Source organism: Oncorhynchus clarkii, chromosome 2 (assembly GCF_045791955.1).
Source record: "Oncorhynchus clarkii lewisi isolate Uvic-CL-2024 chromosome 2, UVic_Ocla_1.0, whole genome shotgun sequence".
Taxonomy (NCBI): domain Eukaryota; kingdom Metazoa; phylum Chordata; class Actinopteri; order Salmoniformes; family Salmonidae; genus Oncorhynchus; species Oncorhynchus clarkii.
The window spans coordinates 73,617,452-73,643,952 of record NC_092148.1 but is presented as its reverse complement, the minus strand read 5'-3'; the positions used below and the strand labels follow the sequence as shown (position 1 = coordinate 73,643,952).

Genomic DNA, 26,501 nt, shown 5'->3' with positions numbered 1-26,501 from the left:
GAGACTGTAAAACTCAAACTACTCTCTCTCTCTGAGCTTAGCTCACACTGTACAGAGGAGCAAACTGAAAAGGAAGAAATAATGCAGCAACTCTTCAAGGACAACGGTAGTGAACTTCCCCCCCAAAATTATTTGTTTTAAACCCACAGAAAAAGCATTTTTTAAGTGAACTTTCTTTGTCCTTGACAAGTTGGTGAATTTCCCACTATTTTTCAGTCCCACTTGGCTCATGACTTGCTCTACTTAGGAATGCACAAAGATAGAATGAATGCTGCCACCAGCTCATAGTACTGTATAGTGCATTAATCCACTGACACAGCCTGGGTCAATGCATTCCTCTGGATAATTGTATGTCAGCCTCTTACCATTCATTATATCACCTTATGATTGACTTTATACCTCCTTAGTACTGATGAACAAAACATCTAGGCCCTCCCTATTGATCTGTGTCATCTAAATAAAGCCTATTTCCAAGTGAGTGTCATGTCAATAGGATTCAGGTCACTCTATAAATTGTCCGGTCGAAGTGTTCCAACAGTTACACCCTGAGTTCAGCCAGTCAGAAGAGAAGTTCACAGGCAAACAAAACAAGAGCTCCTGAATATTGGACATGATGAGCAGCCAAAACATATACTTTAAAAAGTGAAAATTGTGTCATGGAGTTAATCCTATTGGGAAAGCTCTGCGTATGTACAACTCTTGCACACTTCACTTTGGTGTTGCATGCTACAATAAAGTATGACCTTGTTTTTACCCTACTGAGATTATTGTGGCATGAATGATCAGATATACAATAACCAGAAGAGGGATTAGCTGGGTCACAGAAATGCAGTTTTAGAAGAAAACCTGACTCTCTTTATAATCCTGTCAATCAGGACTGTATTTGTTTCTTTGATATTCATCTAAATCCAGACCAGTAGTATTATGTCAGCTCATCTGTAAATCCTGATCTTGATATCAATGACATAGGCTACAGAAAACGCCTATAACATAGTAATAGGACAGCAATACATGTGCAAATCAGATGTACAATACAAAACTGATTCAGACATTTATACAAAGGAACATTTATAAAAGGAAGGAACAAATACATACACTGACACACACGCACAAACAATCAACTATGTTGAAGGCAAGTAAATGTATCACACACTACAGACAAATAAATCAATATTTGACATTATGCCAAGATCTTACCAAGAGCTATTTCTTTGATGGGGACGTGCACTCAATCAGCAAGCGTTATAGGGCTGACTTCATGCCATCAAATAAAACATAGGCGCATCAGTCAGCTGGTCCTGTGTAGCTATAGCACCAATGTACCCCGAACTCCGAGCTCCAACTTGGTAAGTGAAGTAGCTATCTAGTATCGACAGTTCTGTCAGACACTGGAATAAAAGGCAGAGAATGCGCTCTTGCCTTGTAGTTTATATTACCATATATGCTTCCCTGGTTAATTCGTTCCCTCCCACCCCGCCACTTCGGGATACCTCTCCAACCTCTTTCCTCAAAGAGCAAAACAATACACGTTGGCTATGACATTTGCACCAATTTGTCGGATAAAATGTCCACGTCACGTCTCAGCTGCCCGGTTGACAGCTCTCTCCTCCCGCGGCGTTGCTCAGGAACTCTGTGGAGTTACGTGTGTGACATAGTCAGACACCACTCAACATACTCAGACACCACTCAAGGTCCCCCCGTGTACCTTGGTACTGCAATATTGTCACACCTAACACTCTGCTACACTTTGTTCGTAGTAGACTTTCCTCGTCTTATTAATCGTTATCTCGAACGAGTAGTACTTCAAAACCCAGTTGTTTTTCTATGTAGCTAGCTAGGGCGTTCAAAACAGTTCCGTGATATGCATACTGCTCTACTCGAACACACTAATATATTCAAAGCATGTTCTAAAATTATCAAAAGGTTATACATTTCTTTATACAGGAAACTGATATATGTGTCCACTTTGCTAACTATAATAAAATAGCAAAAAACACAGGAAGTAGCTACGTCCACACTCCACTATTTTCATTGTTATATCTCTGCAGGGTTGCCAGGCAAGCTGACATTTCTAAAACCATGATTGTCAAAACCTACCCTAAAGTCCTGAAAACTAGCCAAAAAACGTTTTCAACGCAAAAGAGATGTTGCCATATGTATACAATAAACCCTTTTGCCATAACGTTATCGAGACATTTAAGAAGGAATATCATAGTAACTTGTAATGACTTTCGAAGCAAAATTCGGTTTTCCTCAAAATAAGAATTATTGCCAGCTATGACAAGGTGCAATAAAATAATTTGAATATGTTGCAAGAGAAAATACCATTTGACCTTATTAAACTCACGAGATCATTTTCCATCAATGGATGTAAATGTAACTTGTTTGACTGCTATTATTAAGCATTAAAGGCGCAGGGGTTTATGGTATTTGGCCAATATACCATAGCTAACTAAGGGCTGTTCCTAAGCATGATGCAACGGCGAGTCTTGGACACAGCCAACGACTTCAACTATATATCCCATTTCAATATTATATTCCAAACTATCTTTTTTTAAATTAATTTAAAACAACTTTTGATCACCGTTTGCCCCTGAATGTCCTTTTAAAGACTGCTGGGATGTAAAATCTTGCATTATTCAAATAATATTTAGTGCAATTGTACATAATAGATTGAACGGAAAAGGAACAGCAAAGAAAGAAAAAGGTGAGTTAAAAAGAGGGAGGGGGGGGGGGGCAATTACCCCGATACTTAAAAAAAAAAATTTTTTTGAAAAATAACATTTCATGAAATAACTAAAAAAGTGTAAACTCTAGCCGTTTTTTCCCCTTTATAGTTTATTTGCCTAAGCATGACTTTCATCCACATACCATACTATAAACCGCCCATTTGCGAGAGATGACTTGTCATTTCAATAGGCATAGGCTACAGACTAAAATCTGGGTTTATGATTGTAATTACATTTTGCCATGGTTTGCTTAGATAATAGCTGCTGATAGGCCTACATCTCATTTCAGATAGTCTACAGTAGCCTAGACAAGATGTAGGCAATATGTAAACTAAACAATTTAGCAGCTTGCTTAGTTAAAATTAACAGACTCATTAAATCAACATGAACAGGTAGGTGATTTAGAGGTAAGAAATGCTTGTGTTTCCCAATAGCCTGCTGTAATAAGCTACGAAGGATGGGGTCATCATTTTAATCACTGAATTAAATATTAATAATATGTACAGTAGCAGTCAAAAGTTTGGACACACACCTTTTTCTTTATTTCTACGATTTTCTACATTGTAGAATAATAGTGAAGACATCAAAACTATGAAATAACGAGCTTCATGAGGCAGTCACCTGGAATGCATTTCAATTAACATGTGTGCCTTGTTAAAAGTTAATTTGTGGAATTTCTTTCCTTCTTGATGCGTTTGAGCCAATCAGTTGTGTTGTGACAAAGTAGGGGTGGTATACAGAAGATAGCCCTATTTGGTAAAAGACCAAGTCCATATTATGGCAAGAACAGCTCAAATAAGCAAAGAGAAACAACAGTCCATCATTACTTTAAGACATGAAGGTCAGTCAATTCGGAAAATGTCTTCAAGTGCAGTCGCAAAAACCATCAAGCACTTTGATGAAACTGGCTCTCATGAGGACCGTCACAGGAATGGAAGACCCAGAGTTACGTCTGCTGCAGTGGATAAGTTCCTTAGAGTTAACTGAACCTCAGATTACAGCCCAAATAAATGCTTCACAGAGTTCAAGTAACAGACACATCTCAACATCAACTGTTCAGAGGAGACTGCGTGAATCAGGCCTTCATGGTCGAATTGCTGCAAAGAAACCACTACTAAAGGTCACCAATAATAAGAAGAGACTTGCTTGGACCAAGAAAAACGAGCAATGGAAATTAGTCCTGTGGAATTCTGTCCCTTGGTCTGATGAGTCCAAATTTGAGATTTCTAGTTCCAACCGCCGTGTCTTTGTGAGACGCAGAGCAGGTGAAAGAATGATCTCTGCATGTGTGGTTCCCACCGTGAAGCATGGAGGAGAAGGTGTGATGGTGTAGGGGTACTTTGCTGTGATTTATTTAGAATTCAAGGCACACTTAACCAGCATGGCTACCACAGCATATTGTAGCGATACGCCATCCCATCTGGTTTGCTCTTAGTGGGACTATCATTTGTTTTTCAACAGGACAATGACCCAAACCCCACCTCCAGGCTGTGTAAGGGCTATTTGACCAGGAGGGAGAGCAATGGAGTACTGCACCAAGAGTGTGAAAAGCTGTCATCAAAGCAAGGGCTGGCTACTTTGAAGAATCTAAAATCTATATGATTCCAAATCTATATGATTCCATTCCATTCCACATCTAAAATCTACATGATCACATGTGTTATTTCATAGTTTTAATGTCTTTTTTTGGTTACTACATGATTCCATATGCATTATTTCATAAATTTGATGTCTTCACTATTATTGTACAATGTAGAAAATAGTAGAAATAAAGAAAAACCCTTGAATGAATATGTGTCCTAACTTTTGACTGGTACTGTATATGAACTGAATATGTTTATTTTTAGCCTAATCTTACTACTGTTACCATCAATCTAATGCGTTCTAACAACTGATGGGGAATTTTGATAGAGCTTTGATGATTTCTAATTTAATTTACTAAACATGTCCATTAATAATTGCATAACAACACATGTTTCCAACAACAATAAACTAGGCTATTTATTAAATTGTTTTGCCAGCTCCAGGTAGGCTACACAAGGGCACATTTATTTGCAATGACCATTTTTTATTGTTTTGGTAGCATCACATTCCGTGATGTTTTTGGTAGTTAAGTTTTATCCAATCGCTGTGACTCCCGAACGGACTCGGGAGAGGCGAAGGTCGAGAGCTATGCGTCCTCTGAAACAAGACCCCGCCTATGACCAGTGATATCATCACTTCAAAATATTTATTGTATCAAATGGTAGCCTAAAGTAGACTACAATGGCATATGAATTAATAGACTACTTGATGGCCAAGAGGCAAATGTATCATTCTCCACATTTAATGTCAGTTTCATATAGTACTTTTCTTCATAAAAGAACCACGCTCATTTCACATTTCCACTCAGGCAGCCCCCGAGACACAATAACTGAGCATACGTAAAACACTTCCCTTGATAACGTTTTCTTTTAGCAAAGTTAACCACCTCCGTGCGAATTAATGTAACCACCTCCGACTGATTTTTTAGAGAAATGCCATGGCGGCCGCGGTGAAACTTAGAAATAGCTCAATATCCCGCAAACCACGACCAATACATTTTCAACGCGACATCGTTTTAAATGTATCCCAATTTACTAGAAAACGATGTACATGGCAACCCTGTATCTGTGCTACAGCTCTACGTCACCGTTCGATCATAAGTGGAACGCCGCCACCTTGCGTAACCACAAACTGTTGTCTACGACCGCCATCTCCCGGATTTATACCATACGTTCATGCATAAACAATTGGTTCCGTTTAATGTTGTACGGTTGACTACTAGATGGTGCAAAAGAGCCATCCTTTTTATTCTGACACGCTTGCTCGCACACAAACCCCATGACAAGCAGCCGGGTTCAAGAGAAATAAATCAGCCCGTTTCCAGCCTAGTGGCTCAACTGTTAACACGGGTCAAAGTTATCCCGGAATAAGGACAGCACGCATGTGCCGTCAACCCGGATGTAGAATTTGTACGATACGCTTCCCATATTTGATTATTTTATGTGACATTGTTGCTAACTGTGTCAAAAATAGAACACGTAGTCCTTTTGTGGCACGCTTGAACCGGTCTAGACCGGGATAGACAGAAGTGTCGCGTGAACTGTCACAGCTGACAGCAGTGGTAGGTCTACTGAAGCTTGGCAGTACTGTAAGCATAACAAACCTTGGTTTTGAGGCTGTAGGCTCCGATTTTGTTATTACTTTAGTTGAATGCTTCATAATACGATTTAAATAATTTTTGCCTACAAATCATGTATTAGCTAATTCAGGTTAGGCCTAAATAATACGGAATAGGATAGCCTGTACTAGCAGGTTTATTAGCCTTCAGCCAAACTCGGGCTAATGCTTGGCTATCACTACTTTGATTGGAGAGAAAAAAACACTGAGTTTTGTTTTGATTTCCATAGAAAATATAACCCAGAAGACCTGTCATCTGTCAAAGTGGCGTCTAGAATGGACTTCCGCGGTAGAAAGTATGAGCGGGGCAGCAACTGGTCCGACCCAGAGGTGGCCGAACTCCTCCAGCTGTGGTCAGATGAGTCGGTCCAACTCGAGCTGGAAAGTTGCCTCCGAAATCAACATGTATTTAACCGAATAGCGGACGTCCTGCGGGAGAACGGTATCTATCGCACTGGCGACCAGTGCAGGGAGAAGATAAAAAAGATGAAGCTGGAGTACCGCCGCATTAAGGACAACCACAGGATGATACGCGGCGGGAGGTCGTGGAAGTTTTATGACGTTATGGACCGGGTCTTAACGAACCGACCAGCCATATCCTACTCCTCATTGGGCGGTGCCGTTATAGCCCACCAAGTCCTCCAGAGCCCGCCTAGTGGGGCAGACGCATACATCCATGGTCTGCCAGGTGGTGCCTTTGGTTCCACTGCTTCGGGCGGGTTCTTGTTTGGTCATCCGCCTAGGCTGGGGGAGCTGCTTGAGATCAAATGTGAGCATGCAGAGTCCGAGGACGGATTGCTGAACTCCGATACTGCGCCCCCAGAGCTACTGTACCATACCGGGTCTGGAGATGAGCATGACACTGATGGGAAGTCTGCCGGGCTGGACCAAGAGGATCCGGTCGAGATGGCAAGAGGAGAGCGCACGACGAGCGCGCGATTCTCTCCTTCAGGTTGGCTAAAAATGCCTCTTGCCCTGTATAATTTTGCATGGATATTCATTCGGTACTTTTATTAAAAGTGAGGGTATGAGTTACAACTATTATGTTGTAGTCCCAACACTTGGTACACTGTATCATTGCGCAATTCGAACTGAACTTTGTCCTTGCAAAAACACACTACATGATTACACTTTGATTTGTGCACATATCAGTTAATCAATCAATCAATTTAGTTATAAAGTCCTTCTTACACCAGCTGATGTCACAAAGTTTCTGTACAGAAACCCAGCCTAAAACCCCAAACAGCAAGCAATGCAGGTGTAGAAGCACGGGTGTCTAGGAAAAACTCCCTAGAAAGGCCGGAACCTAGGAAGAAACCTAGAGAGGAACCAGGCTATGAGGGGTGGCCAGTACTCTTCTGGCTGTGCCGGGTGGAGATTATAACAGAACATGGCCAAGATGTTCAAATGTTCATAGATGACCAGCAGGGTCAGATAATCATACACTCCTCTGCCTATGTATTTATTTGTACAGTGAAGATGAGTACATTTGGCCCTATATTCCAGCATTTTGGATTTGAGATCAAATGTTTTCTATGAGGCAAATGTACAGAATATCACCTTTTATTTGAGGGTATTTTCATACCAATGGAGGCTCCTTAGAGGAGGTCCTCCCATCCACCTCAGTAAATAAAAAAGAAAATGAAAAAGTGCAACATGAAAAAAAAATCTCCTTTTTAGATAAAATAAAAGGTAGACTAGTGGTTAGAGCGCTGGGCCAGTAACTGGAAGGTTGCTGGATCGAATGCCCGAGCTGACACAGTAGTAATCTGTTCTGCACCTGAGCAAGGTATTTAACCCACTGTTTCCCGGGTGCATTAGCATCTAGTACTGAAAGCATTAGCTAGCACTACAGTGCATAAACTGTGGTGAGTAGTTGAGAAAGACAACAGTTGAACAGTTTTGAACAAAAATGAAAGAGAAGCGAGAGAGAGCTATATTTTGTTGTATTTTGTTTTCACTTCCACTTAGATAGCGAATGCAGCTAGCTAGCTTAGCATACTCAAACACCCGGCTCAAACAGAGAGGGATGCTATGTTGGCTAGCTGGCTATGGCTATCCAACAATGGAACTCTACCAAGTCAAGGTAAGCTTTAGATTTTTTTCATTTATTGACACCAGTACCTGCCAGTGTAACTGCTAAACTGCTTGCTGACTGTACACCGTACTGTATTATTTTAGCAGGTTTACTAACGCGTTAGTTCTAGTAGCTATGTTGACGATGACGTTAGCGAATATGGTGACAACGATGTAGGCTGTGTGTAGCGGTTAGCACTTATGATATAAAGTTATGGCTTGGAAATGTTTTTTCGCCTGGTCACAGATAGCAGATGTGTTGTGCGCTGAAGTCCACAAGCGAAGGTACAATGTGAGATGAGGAGAGCACTTTCGATGCGAGAAGGAATTATACTGTTTGTATGTGGCTATTATGAAAGGGAACTCTTTGCGTGTGATCAGGGGTTTATTCATTCCGCCAATTCTGTTGAATAACGTTTCTTGAACGAAACGGGAATAAACATAACTGAATTTGTCCAACAGAAACTCTAGTTTGCAACTGTTGGACAAATTATTACACCCTAGATCAGCTAGATGCAATCAAGAGTGTTGAAGGCGGTATTGTCACCTTGATTACTAAAATTTTTCTCTCGACCTGTGCACCTACGTTGTAAACTTTCGTTCATAGGCTAGGTTGTAGCAACCTCATGATGGGTATAGGGAAAATTTGAGTATCGTGTAGTAGCCTAAACCTATCGATGTTACACTAAGCTGGTTGAATAGAATATGAATGAAAGTCATCTAATATGCTATAATAGAAATAAGGCCATGCTCATGAAAAAAATTATCGTCCTCCATCACCTTAAACGGCACCGACTGCCACTGCTTCATACATTATCTGTTTTACCGTTTAGAAGTAAAATCACTTTATGTATCTAGTCCACTCATTTGAATATATATTTTTTTCTTCATAAGTGTTCGGACATATTCACTTATAGTGTATTAAAGTTGTCAAAAGTTTAGTATCTGGTCCCATATTCTTCGCAATCAATGACTATATCAAGCTTGTGACTGCATTTGCAGTTTTATATCTTTTGCCCAATAGGAACTGAATGGGTGAATAACATATTTGTGTAATTTTGGACCCATTTTATTGTAAATAAGAATAGAAGATGTCTCTGAACACTTCTACATTAATGTGGATGCTACCATGATTATGTATAATCGTAAATTAATTGTGAATAATAATGATGAGTGAGAAAGTTAGAGACACAAAGATCATGCTAACCTCTCACCATGAGGCTACAATAACAGGGGAGGTTAGCATTTTTTAGGAGTTATGATCTTTGTTCCTCTGTAACTTTCTCACTCATCATTATTCAGGATTCCTTCATGATTATCCAATATAAATAAAAGTGACTCCAAAATGACAAAAGAGTCCCAAGCTTGAAGAGTCCCAAGGAATATGGGACCACATACTAAACTTTGGACTACTTTAATACACATGTAACTGAATTTGTCTAGATACTTATGACACCTTCAAATTTCTAAACTGAAATAGATATGTATGAAAATACCCTCAAATAAAATGTGACATTCTGTACTGTTGACTCATGAGACATTTGATCCCAAATCCCAAATATTGTAGTTCAGAGACAAATTAAAGTTTTAGCTTCACTGTCTAAATACATTTGTAGGGGAGTGTACGTGTAAGTATGGATTTAATAAGCAAAATACGTTTTTGTGATCTATTATCCCTTCTTCCCTCTTCTCTCCTCTCTCTCTTTCCGTCTTCAGGTTTCAGTGATCAGAACCAGGCTGGGTCCTCAGGCACAGGGGCCTCCATTGCTGGTCCTGATGGCCGGGACACAGGGAACCAGCGTGACCCAGAGGGTTCCCGACCTGCAGCCCCTGTGAGGCAGAGGAAGCGTCGGCGTGCAGGTAGAGGGGCTGGTGGGGGAGGAGGGGGTGGATGTGGGGGCCGGGGGCCCCTGGACGAGGCCCTGGTCAGCTTCCTAAGCTGGCAGCGGTCTGCCGAGGAGCGGCTCATCTCCCTGGAGGAGGCACGGCTGGAGAGGGAGGCGCAGGCGGAGGAGAGGCGGGAGCAGAAGGAGGAGAGGAGGGCGGAGCAGGAGAGACAGCATGAGCTCCGTCTGTTCAGCATGTTGACTGGGGCCCTGGCCGCTGTTAGACAGACTGCCCCTACTGCTCCACCGTTTGCTCCTACTTTCTCTAATGACTCAACTGTACCCTCTGCCACTTCTGGACACACCGCTATACTTAACGCCCTATCTGCCCCAGCTACTTCGTCTGTCCCATTTGGCTGTCCTGCCCCAACTACAGAACCACCACCATCCATCCCAGCCTGTTGCCCCACTACACCTGAGAGCATACTGGCCACACTAAGTGGTGCAGAGACCCCTGGCCACAGTGTGTACCTGTCTCGCCGTGGCAACTCCATTAGACAGCACCAGGGCATTCTACAGGAGGGCTACACCCAGTACCACGCTGACAAATACCAGCACACTGACAACCCCAATGTGAGTCTCCAACACTGCTGCTGCTCCGCATGTTGAGAACAGTCGTTCCAGACCTGTGTGTGGTGTCATACCACTTGTCATGTCACTTTGTGGCAAATGTTTCTGTAAAAAGTCCTAGACAAATAACAATTGATAGATTGACTGAAAGATAGATTGATAGATTTTGATGTCTCTCATCTCCAGGGCATCATCAACATGGGCACCAGTGAGAACAAGCTGTGCTATGATCTGCTGCACAAACGGGTGAGAGAGGGGGAAGAAACAGGAGAAAATAGGGGAGGGAGAGTGGTTCATGTGGTTGCTCCACATTGCTAATCACTGACTTTGTCAATCAGAATGATATATTATTTATGGCTAGTGATGTGTCTGTTGGAGAATGTGGTTCTGTACTTACTGTAACTATATTGCATTACACTCCAATGGAATGTAACCATTCTCTCTCCGTCCATAAATCAAAACCCTTTTTGTGCCCCTGCCTCCCTGCCACAGATGACCCAGCCTGACATGCTTCATATCGACCCAGCCTTGCTGCAGTATCCTGACTGGAAAGGCCACCGCTTGTAAGCAGTTACCTTGTATGAGGACTTCATATGTCATGTGGAAAAGGATGGTTATGGTACATGTATTCGTTAGAGATAATTGAAGTTCAATTCAATACATTTTTATTACATACAAGAAAGATGTTGATTACGGCAGCGATACAGATAAGGATGATGATGTTAATGATGATGGTGATGATATCCCCTCTTTAGTCTGAGAGAAGAGGTGTCCAGGTTCCTGTCCCACTACTGTGGTTCGCCCAGGCCACTGAGACCAGACAATGTGAGTGAAGTGAGCTCGCCTCAGCCCTTAGTAGTACTGTATAATGGCTCTAGTCTAGTGTATAATCCTGGCCATTGTGGAATAAGGCTGTGATTGCTGGATTCATCTATGGGTGTGAATAGTTAAATTATGAAGAATGTTTTTACTCATAAAGCTAGTGTTTTATTTGTGTGTGTGTGTTCAGGTTGTGGTGATGAATGGCTGTGGCTCCCTCTTCTCATCCATAGCCGCAGTGCTTTGTGACCCGGAAGGTTAGTTCAACTCCGTAGACTCAAGAAGTATGTCCAGTCATTTCACCTATTTCTCACATATTATAGTTTTAAATATCATCCATGCCTTGTCTAACTGTGTAAGAGATGGTGTTTAATTCATCGATTTCAGTGGTTGAATTTAATTTAATATTGTGAGATTTATCCTGACAATGTGTCTGTGTGTGTGTTAGATGCAATCCTCATTCCAACTCCATTCTATGGAGTGATCACTGAGGATGTGCATCTTTACAGCGGTGTTCGGCTCTTCCATGTTCATCTCGACTGTGAGGTAGGTCTCCTTTCTTAACGTAATACACCCTATACCATAATATCACTCTGTGTTGTATTGTTGTAAATGTTATTTGATGGCTCCATTTTCTGGGCAATATATTTTCTAAAGTGCTTTTTGTGTGTGCTTTTAGCCTAGTGGCAGTGGCAGTCGGCCGTTCCACCTCACTGTGGACAAACTGGAGGAAGCTATGAGGAAGGCGATTAGCGAGGTTGACCCCCCCCCAAAAAAACAGAATAGTTATCCATTGATAAAACGAAGATACAGGTACTTGAATGTTTCATTGGTGTAACTGTCCCTTGGTGTGGCCCTGTCTGTCAGGGGTTGAATGTGCGGGCCATGGTCCTGGTGAACCCCCATAACCCCCTGGCTGATGTCTACTCCCCTCAAGAGATGACTGGCTTTCTGGAGTTTGCCAAGAGGTGAGTTTTGTCCTCATATCATATTTCCATATTGTGCAATATATTTTCCCCTCTTGCGCATATAACGCTGAGTATTATGACTGTAGTTGTATTTTAAAGTGCAGCTAAGGGCTGAGGATTCTCCCAGAACTATTGGTTGTAGTCTGTGGTTCACTCAGCATTAGCACCCTCTACAGACCTCCCTATGCACTGAGCTGCACTGAGCTGTAGTAACCATAAACCAGCCCGTTTGTACAATGCGCTGCTCCCTCCGGCTGCCTACTGATAGAGGCCTTTTAATGCCTGCTTGTATTGCCTTTATATTAAAGAACAGTATACATCATAAAACGGTGCAATAGAAATTCATGATAAATTATTTATCTTTTCCTCTCTGTTCTCTCCATTCCTTCCCCCTGCCTAAGGCATAAGTTGCACGCCATTGTAGATGAGGTGTACATGCTGACAGTGTTTGAAGACACAGTAACCTTCCACAGCGTCCTCAGCATGGACAGGTATGATGCACACGCACACAAACTCTGCCTATTAAATGTACACTACCTTTCAAAAGTTTGGGGTCACTTAGAAATGTCCTTGTTTTTGAAAGAAAAGCACTATTTTTGTCCATTAAAATAACATAAAATTGATCAGAAATACAGTGTAGTCATTGTTAATGTTGTAAATGATTATTTTAGCTGGAAACAGATTTCTAATGGAATATCTACATAGGCGTACAGAGGCCCATTATCAGCAACCATCACTCCTGTGTTCCAATGGCATGTTGTGCTAGCTAATCCAAGTTTATCATTCTAAAAGCCTAATTGATCATTAGAAAACCCATTTGCAATTATGTTAGCACAGCGAAAACTATTGTTCTGATTAAAGAAGCAATAAAACTGTCCTTCTTTAGATTAGTTGATTAGGATCTGGAGCATCAGCATTTGTGGGTTTGATTACAGGCTCATAATGGCCAGAATCAAATAACTTTCTTCTGAAACTCGTCAGTCTATTTTTGTTCTGAGAAATGAAGGCTATTCCATGCGAGAAATTGCCAAGAAACTGAAGCTCTCGTACAATCCTCAACTGGAAGCTTCATTAAATAGTACCCGCAAAACACCAGTCTCAACGTCAACAGTGATCGGGGATGCTGGCCTTCTAGGCAGAGTTCCTCTGTCCAGTGTCTATGTTCTTTTGCCCATCTTAATCTTTTCTTTTTATTGGCCAGTTTGAGATATGGCTTTTTCTTTGGAACGATGAACTCTATTTAATGAAGCTGCCAGTTGAGGACTTGTGAGGCACCCGTTTCTCAAACTAGACACTCTAATGTACTTGTCCATTTGCTCAGTTGTGCACCGGGGCCTTCCATTCCTCTTTCTATTCTGGTTAGGGCCAGTTTGCGCTCTTTTGTGAAGGGAGTAGTACACAGCGTTGTACAAGATCTTCAGTTTCTTGGCAATTTCTCGCATGGAATAGCCTTCATTTCTCAGAAGAAGAATAGACTGACGAGTTTTAGAAGAAAGTTCTTTGTTTCTGGCCATTTTGAGCCTGTAATTGATCCCACAAATGCTGATGCTCCAGATACTCAACTAGTCTAAAGATGGCCAGTTTTATTTACTTTATATTTCTAAGTACATTAACAATGGTGTGCTTACAGCCTGCCGGACCCCCAGAGAACACATGTGATGTGGGGGATGAGCAAGGTAAGAGTTTAAAGTGAGGGTGTGTGTGCGTGCATATGCATGTGTCTGAATGTGTTTGTATGTACATGTTGTTGTGGGAACTATCTGGGGGTTATGTGTTCATCATGTTAGATTGTCTCCTGTGTGTTGTCCCTGTGCAGGACTTTGCGATGGCAGGAGTGCGTGTGGGCACTGTGTACTCTGATAACAGGGACTTGGTGGAAGCTCTGGATAAACTGGGGATGTTCCATGGTGTCCCTGGTCCCATACAGCACCAGATGGCAATCCTGCTCCAGGACAAAGGTACACACACACACACTAGATGAGAGGACATACCATCCAAGTAGGGAGTTCAATCTACCTGTGTTCTACTCTGTAGATTGGATCAATGGGAAGTTTCTTCCAGAGAACAGGCTGAGAATGCAGGCAGCTCACAGGTACATGACAGGGGAGCTACAGAGCCTGGGAGTCCCCTACCTCCACCGGCCTGCTGGCTTCTACATCTGGGCTGACCTCAGGAAGGTAAGAATACTGAAACAGGTTGGGGTTTACTGCATGGTGTGGAGCTGCTGTTTTGGTTCTTCCTGACATGGTTCCTCCTCTCTCTCTCTTTATTTCTCTTTCTTTCTTTCTCTCTCTCTTGGTCAGTACCTGTATGAGCCGTCGTTTGTGGAGGAACTGTCCCTGTGGAGGTGTTTCCTCAGACACAAGGTGGTGCTGAGCTGTGGCCAAGCCTTCCATTGCTCCACTCCCGGCTGGTTCCGCATTGTCTTCACCGACCGACAGCAACACCTTACGCTCGGTACATTCAGATGCTTTTCTCTTCTCATGATAGCGGGGGAGGAAAACAGATATAGGGAGATGTTGATATTTCTTCCTCCTCCCTTTTCGCCCTCTTCTCTCTTCTATCCTGTTTTCCTCTAATTCCCATCTCTTCATCTCAGTATGTCATACAATGACAGGAAAACTAAATCAAAGAGATGGTGTTATATGTGGTTGTTGTAGGCATGCAGAGGATCAGGAGGGCCTTGGAGGAGATAGATGGGGCCACATCCACCCTTGACACGGGCACAACCAACGAGGCCACAGAGGAGAAAGGGACAGAGAAGACAACACAGGGGGACACAACAGACGCACACAAACCTCTTGCTGTTAAGTCAACATCCTTGTCCAAGAACAGATCATCAGAAGAGCCAGAGGAGAAGGATAATAACATCCCTGATGCCATCCCATTGGTCAGTGAAGATTTTATCTTGCTTGACTGCCAGACGTCCCACCCTGCAGAAAGTCTGGACTCCCTGATTGGTGCCCTGAGGCAACAGATCCACACCTCTGATTGGCTTGAGAAGAACACTCCGGAACTGTCTGCTGGGGAGGACCCAGAGCTTCTGGATGTGTTCAAAGACCTGCTGGACAGAGCCAGAAAGTAGAGGAGAAGAATGGATGGAGAGGAAAGGAGGGGATGGAGAGGAAAGGAGGGGATGGAGAGGAAAGGAGGGGATGGAGAGGAAAGGAGGGGATGGAGAGGAAAGGAGAGGAAAGGAGGGGATGGAGAGGAAAGGAGGGGATGGAGAGGAAAGGAGGGGATGGAGAGGAAAGGAGGGGATGGAGAGGAGAGGATGGAGAGGAGAGGAGGGGATAGAGAAGAGAGGATGGAGAGGAGGGGATAGAGAGGAGAGGATGGTTAGAGGAGAGGGGAGGTGAAAGGACAGGAGGCAAGAAAGGACATCATCATAGGCGACAAAGGTTCCCCAGTTTGTCCACATCAGAATGTCTTAATTTTTTGTTATGAGAGCTGTTCTTCATTATTTCAGCCAGAAGTCAGTGTATCAGGCTGTGCTGTAATCTCTGCAGTTCTGTTCATTGAATGCCAATGTTGACTCAAACGAATATACAGAGTTAAGTTTAAGTCTCTGTCAAATACATTTTATACTTTAGTTATAACTCGTTTTCTGGTTGTACTTTTGTTCTGTAATCCACTTTAATGATTAACCTTGAATATGGTTATACAGTGCCTTGCGAAAGTATTCGGCCCCCTTGAACTTTGCGACCTTTTGCCCCATTTCAGGCTTCAAACATAAAGATATAAAACTGTATTTTTTTGTGAAGAATCAACAACAAGTGGGACACAATCATGAAGTGGAACGACATTTATTGGATATTTCAAACTTTTTTAACAAATCAAAAACTGAAAAATTGGGCGTGCAAAATTATTCAGCCCCTTTACTTTCAGTGCAGCAAACTCTCTCCAGAAGTTCAGTGAGGATCTCTGAATGATCCAATGTTGACCTAAATGACTAATGATGATAAATACAATCCACCTGTGTGTAATCAAGTCTCCGTATAAATGCACCTGCACTGTGATAGTCTCAGAGGTCCGTTAAAAGTGCAGAGAGCATCATGAAGAACAAGGAACACACCAGGCAGGTCCGAGATACTGTTGTGAAGAAGTTTAAAGCCGGATTTGGATACAAAAAGATTTCCCAAGCTTTAAACATACCAAGGAGCACTGTGCAAGCGATAATATTGAAATGGAAGGAGTATCAGACCACTGCAAATCTACCAAGACCTGGCTGTCCCTCTAAATTGATCAACAATGACAATGATCAACAATGACAATGATCCAAAACATAAAGCAAAATCTACAATGGAATGGTTCAAAAATAAACATATCCAGGTGTTAGAATAGCCAAGTCAAAGTCCAGACCTGAATCCAATCGAGAATCTGTGGAAAGAACTGAAAACTGCTGTTCACAAATGCTCTCCATCCAACCTCACTGAGCTCGAGCTGTTTTGCAAGGAGGAATGGGAAAAAATGTCAGTCTCTCGATGTGCAAAACTGATAGAGACATACCCCAAGCGACTTACAGCTGTAATCGCAGCAAAAGGTGGCGCTACAAAGTATTAACTTAAGGGGGCTGAATAATTTTGCACGCCCAATTTTTCAGTTTTTGAATGGTTAAAAAAGTTTGAAATATCCAATAAATGTCGTTCCACTTCATGATTGTGTCCCACTTGTTGTTGATTCTTCACAAAAAAATACAGTTTTATGTCTTTATGTTTGAAGCCTGAAATGTGGCAAAAGGTCGCAAAGTTCAAGGGGGCCGAATACTTTCGCAAGGCACTGTATATTTATGACGTGGTCATCTATAGTACCATTCATGAGCTTTTAAGACTGTTGTTGTTCATACTGTATACATATGTACAGTAAATGGTTCTGAATATTTCACCAAGTCTTAATGTTGATAAATTGGTCAACGTTCAATAAAAGCCTTATTTTTACCACTTGTGGAGAAGTACCGTATGTGGTTTTCCAGATCAATTCTAGTGAAAGCCTAAATACTGTAGACTACATTTTTTTAGTTGGCAAATCAAGGAAGTGAAACTCATATGAAATAGTTTTGAAACTCAAATTATTGAAGTATAATGTTGCCTGTTTTTGTTACTGTAGATATTCCAAGGACACAACATAATCTGTTTTTGCCTGCCTTTTGATACATAGTAATTGACCAGTAAAAGTTGCATAGGCTGTTGTTGACAGTTTGGCTCTGGGCTGGTGGGGTTTTTCCAAGATGACCCTGCTCTGGCTGGGGCCACTACCACGGTGGATATGGTAGAGGGAGAGAGAGCTGTTTTCACTTTCCAAACGGCATGAGCCTTTGTGTCACAGCCAAGAGATGCCGAGGGAACTCAAACACTGAGTGGGGGGTTTCCACTGTAGTGGGAAGGCGGAGAGCAACACAGAGGAAAATATTTAGTGTCATATTCCACCACTATGTGTGTGTTCCTGACTGGTACACTGGTAGTGTGAGTCACTGTATCTGAGTGGTTGATGGCTGTGAACTCATTATACAGTAGTCCATCACGCATCTGACCTGCTCCTGCTCTCCTCATGCTGGGAAGATTTATACAAAGCTTCATCGCACACTCTAATCCAGCATTCAGGAGTCCACAGTTCAGACAGAGTTCAACATAACAAGATTGTCTGATCCTCTGTATCAACAAAACAAAACTAAAGGTAAGATGAAAATGTACTATACAATCTGTCTGTTGCTAATGTCATGTAGCTGATTCACTCTCCATTGCTCTGTTGATTTATGACGCCAATTGAATTTCTCTTTTATATACCTTTTAAACTTTGAACTGTTACTGATAAGGATGAACGTTTTTCAACAGATTGATACTGTAGTAGATTTACCTGTGAATGCTCCACCCTCTGTCTTGCCACATCACCCCTTCTCTCCCTGCTCTCCTCCTGTCTCCCTGTCTCATTCTCTTTTCTCTCAGCCCTCTCAGTCTGTCAGTATGAAGGTGTTAGAGGTGGGAGACTCAGTGAGTCAGTTCAGGTTGGCTGAGTCATGTGTGGGGCTGGCAGGGTGTCTGTGCGTGGCCTACTCTGTTTGGACCCCTCGCTGGCTCAATGACCAGGGACTGTGGTCTATAGGCAACAACAGCACCAACACAGACAGTGATGGTGACCAGACTGGGGACATCATCTTTAACGGTGAGTCAAGAAGCTACATTGACCATCAGCATCAACTTTCGCTCTGTTTGACTCAGAATGAGAAATGTTTATTACCCCTGTGTACGCAGGGTGTATTAACGTCAGTGACATGTTTATACAATTTCATTTATAATGTTTTAAATTAATCACGGTAATACCATCTGTTTATAAACATTTATTTTACCTTTATTTTATCAAGTTATTCTTATTGAGATAAAAATTAGAGACCTGGTTGCTAATTCAAAGTGTGTGGTTGCACCTAATGGAATGCTAAAGGTAGCAGACATACAAGGAGTGGCTTAACTGTGAGTGTTGTTGAACATTTTAGTTACACTTAAGGTTGGCTGCCTGCCTTTGGCACTGTGGAGTTTTCCCTCAGAATCGCAGTAATGTGAACAGGTATGGACTTGCTCCTGAACCAATCATTCACATTCTCAGAGAACAGGAGGAGAGGGAGATGGGAGGGTCATGTTAAACTTTTAGGGCTGAAGAGGGTGTACAACAGGTAATATACACATCCCAAATTCTTCCACCAGTGCTGGGGCAAAGGAAAAACTGATGTTAAAGATAGAAAAGCTTGCATACAGTACATGCTGCTCCCCTGCTATATTCCTGCACCCATTAAATGTATATTAACGGCAGTGACGTATGCTGTGTGAAGGCTTTTCTTCTATTGATGAACTTTTAGGGCCTGACAGGTTTGTTAGGTTCGCTGTTCAGTGTGGTTTTGAGGCAGCAAGGGTATCTGATTAAATCAATGGCCTCTCACTGTTGTTCTCTGTTTAGTATGACATCAAAGATGGACGATGTTAGAATGATAGATCAGCAGTTAATTTGACAATACATGTCATTGTGTATTGTCATTGTATTGACGTTGACAATGGCCCTTGTATTCGTCTCCGTTTGGAATCATTATTGGGATCTTGAAGAGTTTTTCAAAAGTGACATAGCCGGCTGTTATTGCTCTCTCTTCTATGTTGGACTTGAATATAGCCTGCAGATGTAGACAGGTTTAGACATGAACTCTAGTTCACTGCTGAGAGGAAGAAGAGTTCAACGTACACATAACTGAGAAACACTGTCCGAAGCAGAAATTATTACAAGTCACTGTAAAATCATGTGTCACTGTTTACATATTATAACCACTGTGTGTGTTTGTCTTCAGCCCTGGAGGCAGAGCAAGTGTTTGGGGTGCTGTCATTCCTCATGGCTGTGAATTCAGGGGCTCTGTGCCTCGTGTTCGCCCTCTGCTGGACATCCCAGACAGTGCGCTCTTACTCCAACACCCGCTCCCTCCTCATGGCAGGCCAGGCCCTCTACCCCACCGTCTTGCTGCTCCTCACTCTGGGACCCACAGGTCAGTATGGGTCCAGGGCGCAGGCCTGAAAGGAAGAAAGGGTGCATGTCTAAAGGGTCTTTTAAATCCGTTTTACCAAATTTCTACCAGCATGTCAAATGTGCAACCATAGAGAAAAAAACTCTAGACCACCTTTACTCCACACACAGAGACGTGTACAATGCTTTCCCTCGCCCTCCATTTGTAAATCTGACCATAATTCTATCCTCCTGATTCCTGCTTACAAGCAAAAATTGAAGCAGGAATCACCAGTGACTCGACCTATAAAAAAGTGGTCAGATGAAGCAGATGCTAAGCTACAGGACTGTTTTTCAAGCACAGACTGGAATATGTTCCGGGATTCTTCCGATGGCACTGAGGAGTACACCACATCAGTCACTGGCTTCATCAATAAGTGCATCGATGACATCGTCCCCACAGTGACTGTAGGTACATACCCCAACCAAAAGCCATGGATTACAGGCAACATTCGCACTGAGCTAAAGAGTAGAGCTGCCACTTACCAGGAGTGGGACTCTAACCCGGAAGCTTAGAAGAAATCCTGCTATGCCCTCCAACGAACCATCAAACAGGCAATGCTTCAATACAGGCATGAGATCGAATCATACTACACCGGCTCCGACGCTCGTCAGATGTGGCAGGGCTTGCAAACTATTACAGACTACAAAGGGAAGCACAGCCAAGAGCTGCCCAGTGACACGAGCCTAGCAGATGAGCTGAATTACTTCTATGGTCGCTTCGAGGCAAGTAGCACTGAAACATGCATGAGAGCATCAGTTGTTTCGAACGACTGAGTGATCACGTACTCCGCAGCCGATGTGAGTAAGACATTTAAACAGGTCAACATTCACAAGGCCGCAGGGCCTGACGGATTACCAGGACATGTACTCCGAGCATGCGCTGACCAACTGGCAAGTGTCTTCACTGACATTTTCAACCTTTACCTGTCTGAGTCTGTAATACCAACTTGTTTCAAGCAGACCACCATAGTCCCTGTGCCCAAGAACACTAAGGTAACCTGCCTAAATGACTAATGACCCGTAGCACTCACGTCTGTAGCCAAGAAGTGCTTTGAAAGGTTGGTCATGGCTCACATCAACACCATTATCCCAGAAACCGTAGACCCACCCCAATTTGCATACCACCCTAACAGATCCACAGATGATTCAATCTCTATTGTACTCCACACTGCCCTTTCCCACTTGGACAAAAGAAGCATCTATATGAGAATGCTATTCATTGACAACAGCTCAGCGTTCAACACCATAGTGCCCTCAAAGCTCATCACTAAGCTAAGGACCCTAGGACTAAACACCTCCCTCTGTAACTGGATCCTGGACTTCTTGATGGGCCGCCCCCAGGTGGTAAGGGTAGGGAACAACACATCCGCTACGCTGATCCTCAACACGGAGGCCCCTCAGGGGTGCTTGCTTAGTCCCCTCCTGTACTCCCTGTTCACTCATGACTGCACGGCCAGGCACAACTCCAACACCATCATTAAGTGTGCTGATGACACAACAGTGGGTGGCCTAATCACAGACAATGACGAGACAGCCTATAGGGAGGAGGTCAGAGACCTGGCCATGTGGTGCTAGGACAACAACCTCTCCCTCAATTCTCATCGACGGGGCTGTAGTGAAGCAGTTTGAGAGCTTCAAGTTCCTTGATGTCCACATCATCAACAAACTAACATGGTCCAAGCACACCAAGACAGTCATGAACAGGGCACGACAAAACCTATTCCCCCTCAGGAGACTGAAAAGATTTGGCATGGGTCCTCAGATCCTCAAAAGGTTCTACAGCTGCATCATTGAGAGCATCCTGACTGGTGGCATCACAGCCTGGTATGGCAGCTGCTCAGCCTCCGACCGCAAGGCGCTACAGAGGGTAGAGCGTACGGCCCAGTACATCACTGGGGCCAAGCTTCCTGCCATCAGGGACCTCTATACCAAGGGGTGTCAGAGGACGGCCCTAAAAATGGTAAACGACTCCAGTCACCTTAGTCATAGACTGTTCTCTCTGCTACCGCATGGCAAGCAGTACAGGAGTGCCAAGTCTAGGTCCAAGAGGCTTCTAAACAGCTTCTATCCCCAAACCTCAATTATCTCGACTAACCGGTTTCCCCGCACATTGACTCTGTACCGGTACCCCCTGTATATAGCTTAGCTATTGTTCTTTTCCTGCTGTTCTTTAATTGTTACTTTTATATCTTATTCTTATTTATCTTATTTTATTTATATATATATATATATATATATATATATATATATATATATATATATATATATATATATATATATATATATATATATATATATATATATATATATACACTGCTCAAAAAAATAAAAGGAACACTTAAACAACACAATGGAACTCCAAGTCAATCACACTTCTGTGAAATCAAACTGTCCACTTAGGGAGCAACACTGATTGACAATAAATTTCACATGCTGTTGTGCAAATGGAATAGACAACAGGTGGAAATTATAGGCAATTAGCAAGACACCCCCAATAAAGGAGTGGTTCTGCAGGTGGTGACAACAGACCACTTCTCAGTCCCTATGCTTCCTGGCTGATATTTTGGTCACTTTTGAATGCTGGCGGTGCTTTCACTCTAGTGGTAGCATGAGACGGAGTCTACAACCCACACAAGTGGCTCAGGTAGTGCAGCTCATCCAGGGTGGCACATCAATGCGAGCTGTGGCAAGAAGGTTTGCTGTGTCTGTCAGCGTAGTGTCCAGAGCATGGAGGTGCTACCAGGAGACAGGCCAGTACATCAGGAGATGTGGAGGAGGCCGTAGGAAGGCAACAACCCAGCAGCAGGACCGCTACCTCTGCCTTTGTACAAGGAGGAGCAGGAGGAGCACTGCCAGAGCCCTGCAAAATGACCTCCAGCAGGCCACAAATGTGCATGTGTCTGCTCAAACGGTCAGAATCAGACTCCATGAGGGTGGTATGAGGGCCCGACGTCCACAGGTGGGGGTTGTGCTTACAGCCCAACACCGTGCAGAACGTTTGGCATTTGCCAGAGAACACCAAGATGGGCAAATTCGCCACTGGCGCCCTGTGCTCTACACAGATGAAAGCAGGTTCACACTGAGCACGTGACAGACGTGACAGAGTCTGGAGACGCTGTGGAGAACGTTCTGCTGCCTGCAACATCCTCCAGCATGACCGGTTTGGCGGTGGGTCAGTCATGGCGTGGGGGTGGCATTTCTTTGGGGGGCCGCACAGCCCTCCATGTGCTCGCCAGAGGTAGCCTGACTGCCATCAGGTACCGAGATGAGATCCTCAGACCCCTTGTGAGACCATATGCTGGTGCGGTTGGCCCTGGGTTCCTCCTAATGCAAGACAATGCTAGACCTCATGTGGCTGGAGTGTGTCAGCAGTTCCTGCAAGAGGAAGGCATTGATGCTATGGACTGGCCCGCCCGTTCCCCAGACCTGAATCCAATTGAGCACATCTGGGACATCATGTCTCGCTCCATCCACCAACGCCACGTTGCACCACAGACTGTCCAGGAGTTGGCGGATGCTTTAGTCCAGGTCTGGGAGGACCTGGGAGATCCCACCACCTCATCAGGAGCATGCCCAGGTGTTGTAGGGAGGTCATACAGGCACGTGGAGGCCACACACACTACTGAGCCTCATTTTGACTTGTTTTAAGGACATTACATCAAAGTTGGATCAGCCTGTAGTGTGGTTTTCCACTTTAATTTGAGTGTGACTCCAAATCCAAACCTCCATGGGTTGATAAATTTGATTTCCATTGATCATTTTTGTGTGATTTTGTTGTCAGCACATTCAACTATGTAAAGAAAAAAGTATTTAATTAGAATATTTCATTCATTCAGATGTAGGATGTGTTGTTTTAGTGTTCCCTTTATTTTTCTGAGCAGTGTATATATATATTTTAACTGCATTGTTGGTTAGGGCTTGTAAGTATGCATTTCACTGTAAGGTCTACCTACACCTGTTGTATTCGGCGCATTGATTTGACATCTTGCAAATATCTATCAATGTTGCTTCATACAATACAAAACGTGTTTTCAGAGAAGATTTCCCTTCCCTGTCACTGCTTATGTTAATCTAGTTTCTCCTCTGCTCACTCCTATTTTATGTTGGAGGAGCTTTTGTCAAGTGTTTCCACACAGGTATATTAGTGAAGATGGATTGCCTGTGTATTGCCTTCAGTAAACACTCAGATTCCTCTGTCTAGACTCCTATCTGCTGATGATGACTTGACTGACTCCGCTCTTCTCCTCCCTCTCTGTCTCTCTCTAGGATTCTTCTTCCTCCTCAGCTGGTCCCTCTTCACCTACCAGCACCGGGTCGAGATCAGTGATGACTTCACATGCCTGGGCTCCTCCTTTTGGCTGGGTACCCTGGGCTGGGCCCTGCTATTGGTTGCTCTGCCTGTGGTCTTCCTGGTGGAGCAGTGTGTGGTCCCAGACATCCTGCCAGATCTCATGAAGGCTGCCGATGGGTGGCGGGGCGCCTCCCAGGTACCGTACGCCCAGCGCTCGTTCATCGTGAGTCACCAGCGTTGTCATGAAGACCAGAGTGATGAAGACATTGCGAGAGGGCTGAGGAGGTACATGTCTGTACCCTGAGAGGAGGAATAGAGAGGACACAGGACAGTGATGGAGTATTAGTGTAACCTTCTTCAGGCTCAGAGACTGAGCTGACTGCAGAATGGGACTGGACTGGGCACACAGCTGATAGGGGTCCATGTTCACACTAGCAGTTCACCAGGGAGAGGAGCTTTTAGTCTGTGTCTGTATCAGAGATTTCTCCACTGTAGGAGAATGTTTACAGACGCACTCTGAGAATACGTAATATTAGACTAATCAAATCAAATTTCATTGGTTGTGCACACATATTTTGCAGATGTTATCGCAGATGCAGCGAAATGCTTATGTTTCTAGCTCAAACAGTGCAGTAATACCTAAACAAATGACAAATTAGCCCTTTAAAATTATAAACTTGGATTAGCTAACACAACGTGCCATTGGAACACAGGAGTGATGGTTGCTGATAATGGGCCTCTGTACGCCTATGTAGATATTCCATAAAAAATCTGCCGTTTCCAGCTAAAATTGCCATTTACAACATTAACAATATCTACACTGTATTTCTGATCAATTTGATGTTATTTTAATGGACAAAAATGTGCTTTTCTTTCAAAAACAAGGACATTTCTATGCCCAAACTTTTGAACGGTAGTGTATATATACACAAATATAATGGTGTGTGTATAGACAGTATATGAATAGAAAAGGAGTACAGGAGTACAGGAGTAGATATATAGGATGAGCCTTGAATAGAATACAGTATATACATATAAAGTGGGTAAAACAGTATGTAAACATTATTAAAGTGACCAAAAGTGTCAATGCTGAGATAAAGGGTTCTTGTCAAGCAAGGAACAATTTATTATTTGTAGTTGTTTGTTGCCAAGCACACTTTCAGTAAGATTTTCTGTGTAGTAAAGGAAATATTTATGTTACAATAGCAGCCTCATGTGGTGAGTATGACCAAGGTTTGATGTTGAAAAAGCTATTTTTGATACAGCTTGGCAGCAGTGTTCTGTTCGCAAGTATTCAACATTAATTAGTGGAAAGTCACACATTTTGGTTGTTTGTGTACAAAGTGGGATCACTACTTGTTGAATTTAGATGAAAGTGATACATACATTTACAGTTTAACTAATACTTCTAAGACAGTCCTATGTGCATTTTCTCAGTAAGCTTGATATTCATCACCACTATAAAGTGACTGATATCACAAAGTTTTTGCAATGGGACTGTGATATTATTGATATTGTACCTTTAAAAAACAGATTAATAAACTGCTGCTTTTATTTACTCAGCCCTGTTAACCAGTATCTCTACCAGGCTCCAGATGTCTTCCTGGCATCACCAGAGAACAGTGCCATAGCATACTCCAGTCCAACAGAAAGCCTTATTATAATGCCCCTCTTCCCCTATGAGCAGTAGAACCATCACATACAGCAGTACAGTTGAATCATGTCAGCCATCTACTCAGCACTGCCAAGCTACTGTCTACCAGTCTCTCTCACAGCCCTTCTTTAGTTCTCTCAGTCTTCTCTCTTCTCTTACTTCCCCAACAGGAGAGGAGAGAGTGGGCTGCCTGCCTGCCTGCCATCATGCCACATGTTTACGTTCTGATCCTTGTTAAAGTAGGGGAGAATTAACAGGCTCTGGCTTTGTTAATTGGCCGCTAATCAGGTGTTGCTCTAATTAAAAGGCAGTTCCGCCCTGTTGGTGCCTGCTAATGAGTGTGTTATTAAATCCACCAAGGATTTGGGTCTCTTTTTCAATTTATCAACAGGGTAGAGATTAATTTGTGTTGGAATGAGAGTGGAATGTCATTGAAGGTTGTCTTGCTAGAGAGTGTGTGCTAGAGAGTGTGATCAAGATCAAGTGCGCTCTTTCTCTCTACATAGACAACAAACATGCAGTGTGGTGCTGTGTTGTTGGTGTGTTGCCTTGTGTTGTGACATTTTGTCTTGTGATTTTGTGGTGCTGTGTTGTGGCGTGTGTAGTGTCGGTTTGTTATGTGTTGTGTGTTGTTGGGTCTTGTATAGTGTTGTTGTGTGTGTAGTGCACTCAGCTGCACTGAATGTTAGGATATTGATGATGTGAATACCTCCCTTGTGCTGTATTGCTCTTCAAGAGTTCAGGTTTCCACTTTTTGACATTGTGTATACA

General features: G+C 43.1%; 3 protein-coding genes across 6 annotated transcripts in view; 2 read left to right on the top strand and 1 right to left on the bottom strand.

Annotated features, from left to right (window-relative positions):
* Positions 1 to 1,634, bottom strand: part of LOC139373513 (furin (paired basic amino acid cleaving enzyme) b) — a 191,034-nt gene extending 189,400 nt beyond the window's left edge. Inside the window, exon 1 of one of the 2 annotated variants that reach the window (XM_071114111.1) lies at positions 1,198 to 1,634. The gene's annotated coding sequence lies outside the window, so the exon portion shown is untranslated. The remainder of the gene's footprint in view (positions 1 to 1,197) is intronic. The other variant, XM_071114120.1, reaches the window with a different exon arrangement.
* Positions 1,635 to 5,655: 4,021 nt separating this feature from the next.
* LOC139373306 (1-aminocyclopropane-1-carboxylate synthase homolog (Arabidopsis)(non-functional)) lies at positions 5,656 to 15,848 on the top strand. 3 transcript variants are annotated; one of them, XM_071113692.1, is made up of 16 exons: positions 5,714 to 5,901; positions 6,161 to 6,882; positions 9,723 to 10,465; positions 10,649 to 10,708; positions 10,955 to 11,025; positions 11,218 to 11,287; positions 11,472 to 11,538; positions 11,730 to 11,827; positions 11,961 to 12,038; positions 12,149 to 12,249; positions 12,651 to 12,740; positions 13,880 to 13,925; positions 14,066 to 14,207; positions 14,284 to 14,426; positions 14,553 to 14,706; positions 14,910 to 15,848. In XM_071113692.1, exons 2-16 carry the CDS (start codon positions 6,207 to 6,209, stop codon positions 15,332 to 15,334), a joined length of 2,964 nt encoding a protein of 987 aa, XP_070969793.1. In that variant the 5' UTR covers positions 5,714 to 5,901; positions 6,161 to 6,206; the 3' UTR covers positions 15,335 to 15,848. The 3 variants fall into 3 exon arrangements, with proteins under 3 accessions (XP_070969800.1, XP_070969793.1, XP_070969810.1); XM_071113709.1 differs by having other exon boundaries at positions 5,790 to 5,874; positions 14,910 to 15,380; XM_071113699.1 differs by having other exon boundaries at positions 5,656 to 6,882; positions 14,910 to 15,528.
* Positions 15,849 to 17,756: 1,908 nt separating this feature from the next.
* Positions 17,757 to 25,797, top strand: LOC139382387 (uncharacterized). The gene is made up of 4 exons (XM_071126400.1): positions 17,757 to 17,922; positions 18,192 to 18,408; positions 19,574 to 19,765; positions 24,052 to 25,797. The coding sequence occupies exons 2-4, from the start codon at positions 18,210 to 18,212 to the stop codon at positions 24,378 to 24,380; spliced, it is 720 nt and encodes a 239-aa protein (XP_070982501.1). The 5' UTR covers positions 17,757 to 17,922; positions 18,192 to 18,209; the 3' UTR covers positions 24,381 to 25,797.
* The last annotated feature ends 704 nt before the right edge of the window (positions 25,798 to 26,501 follow it).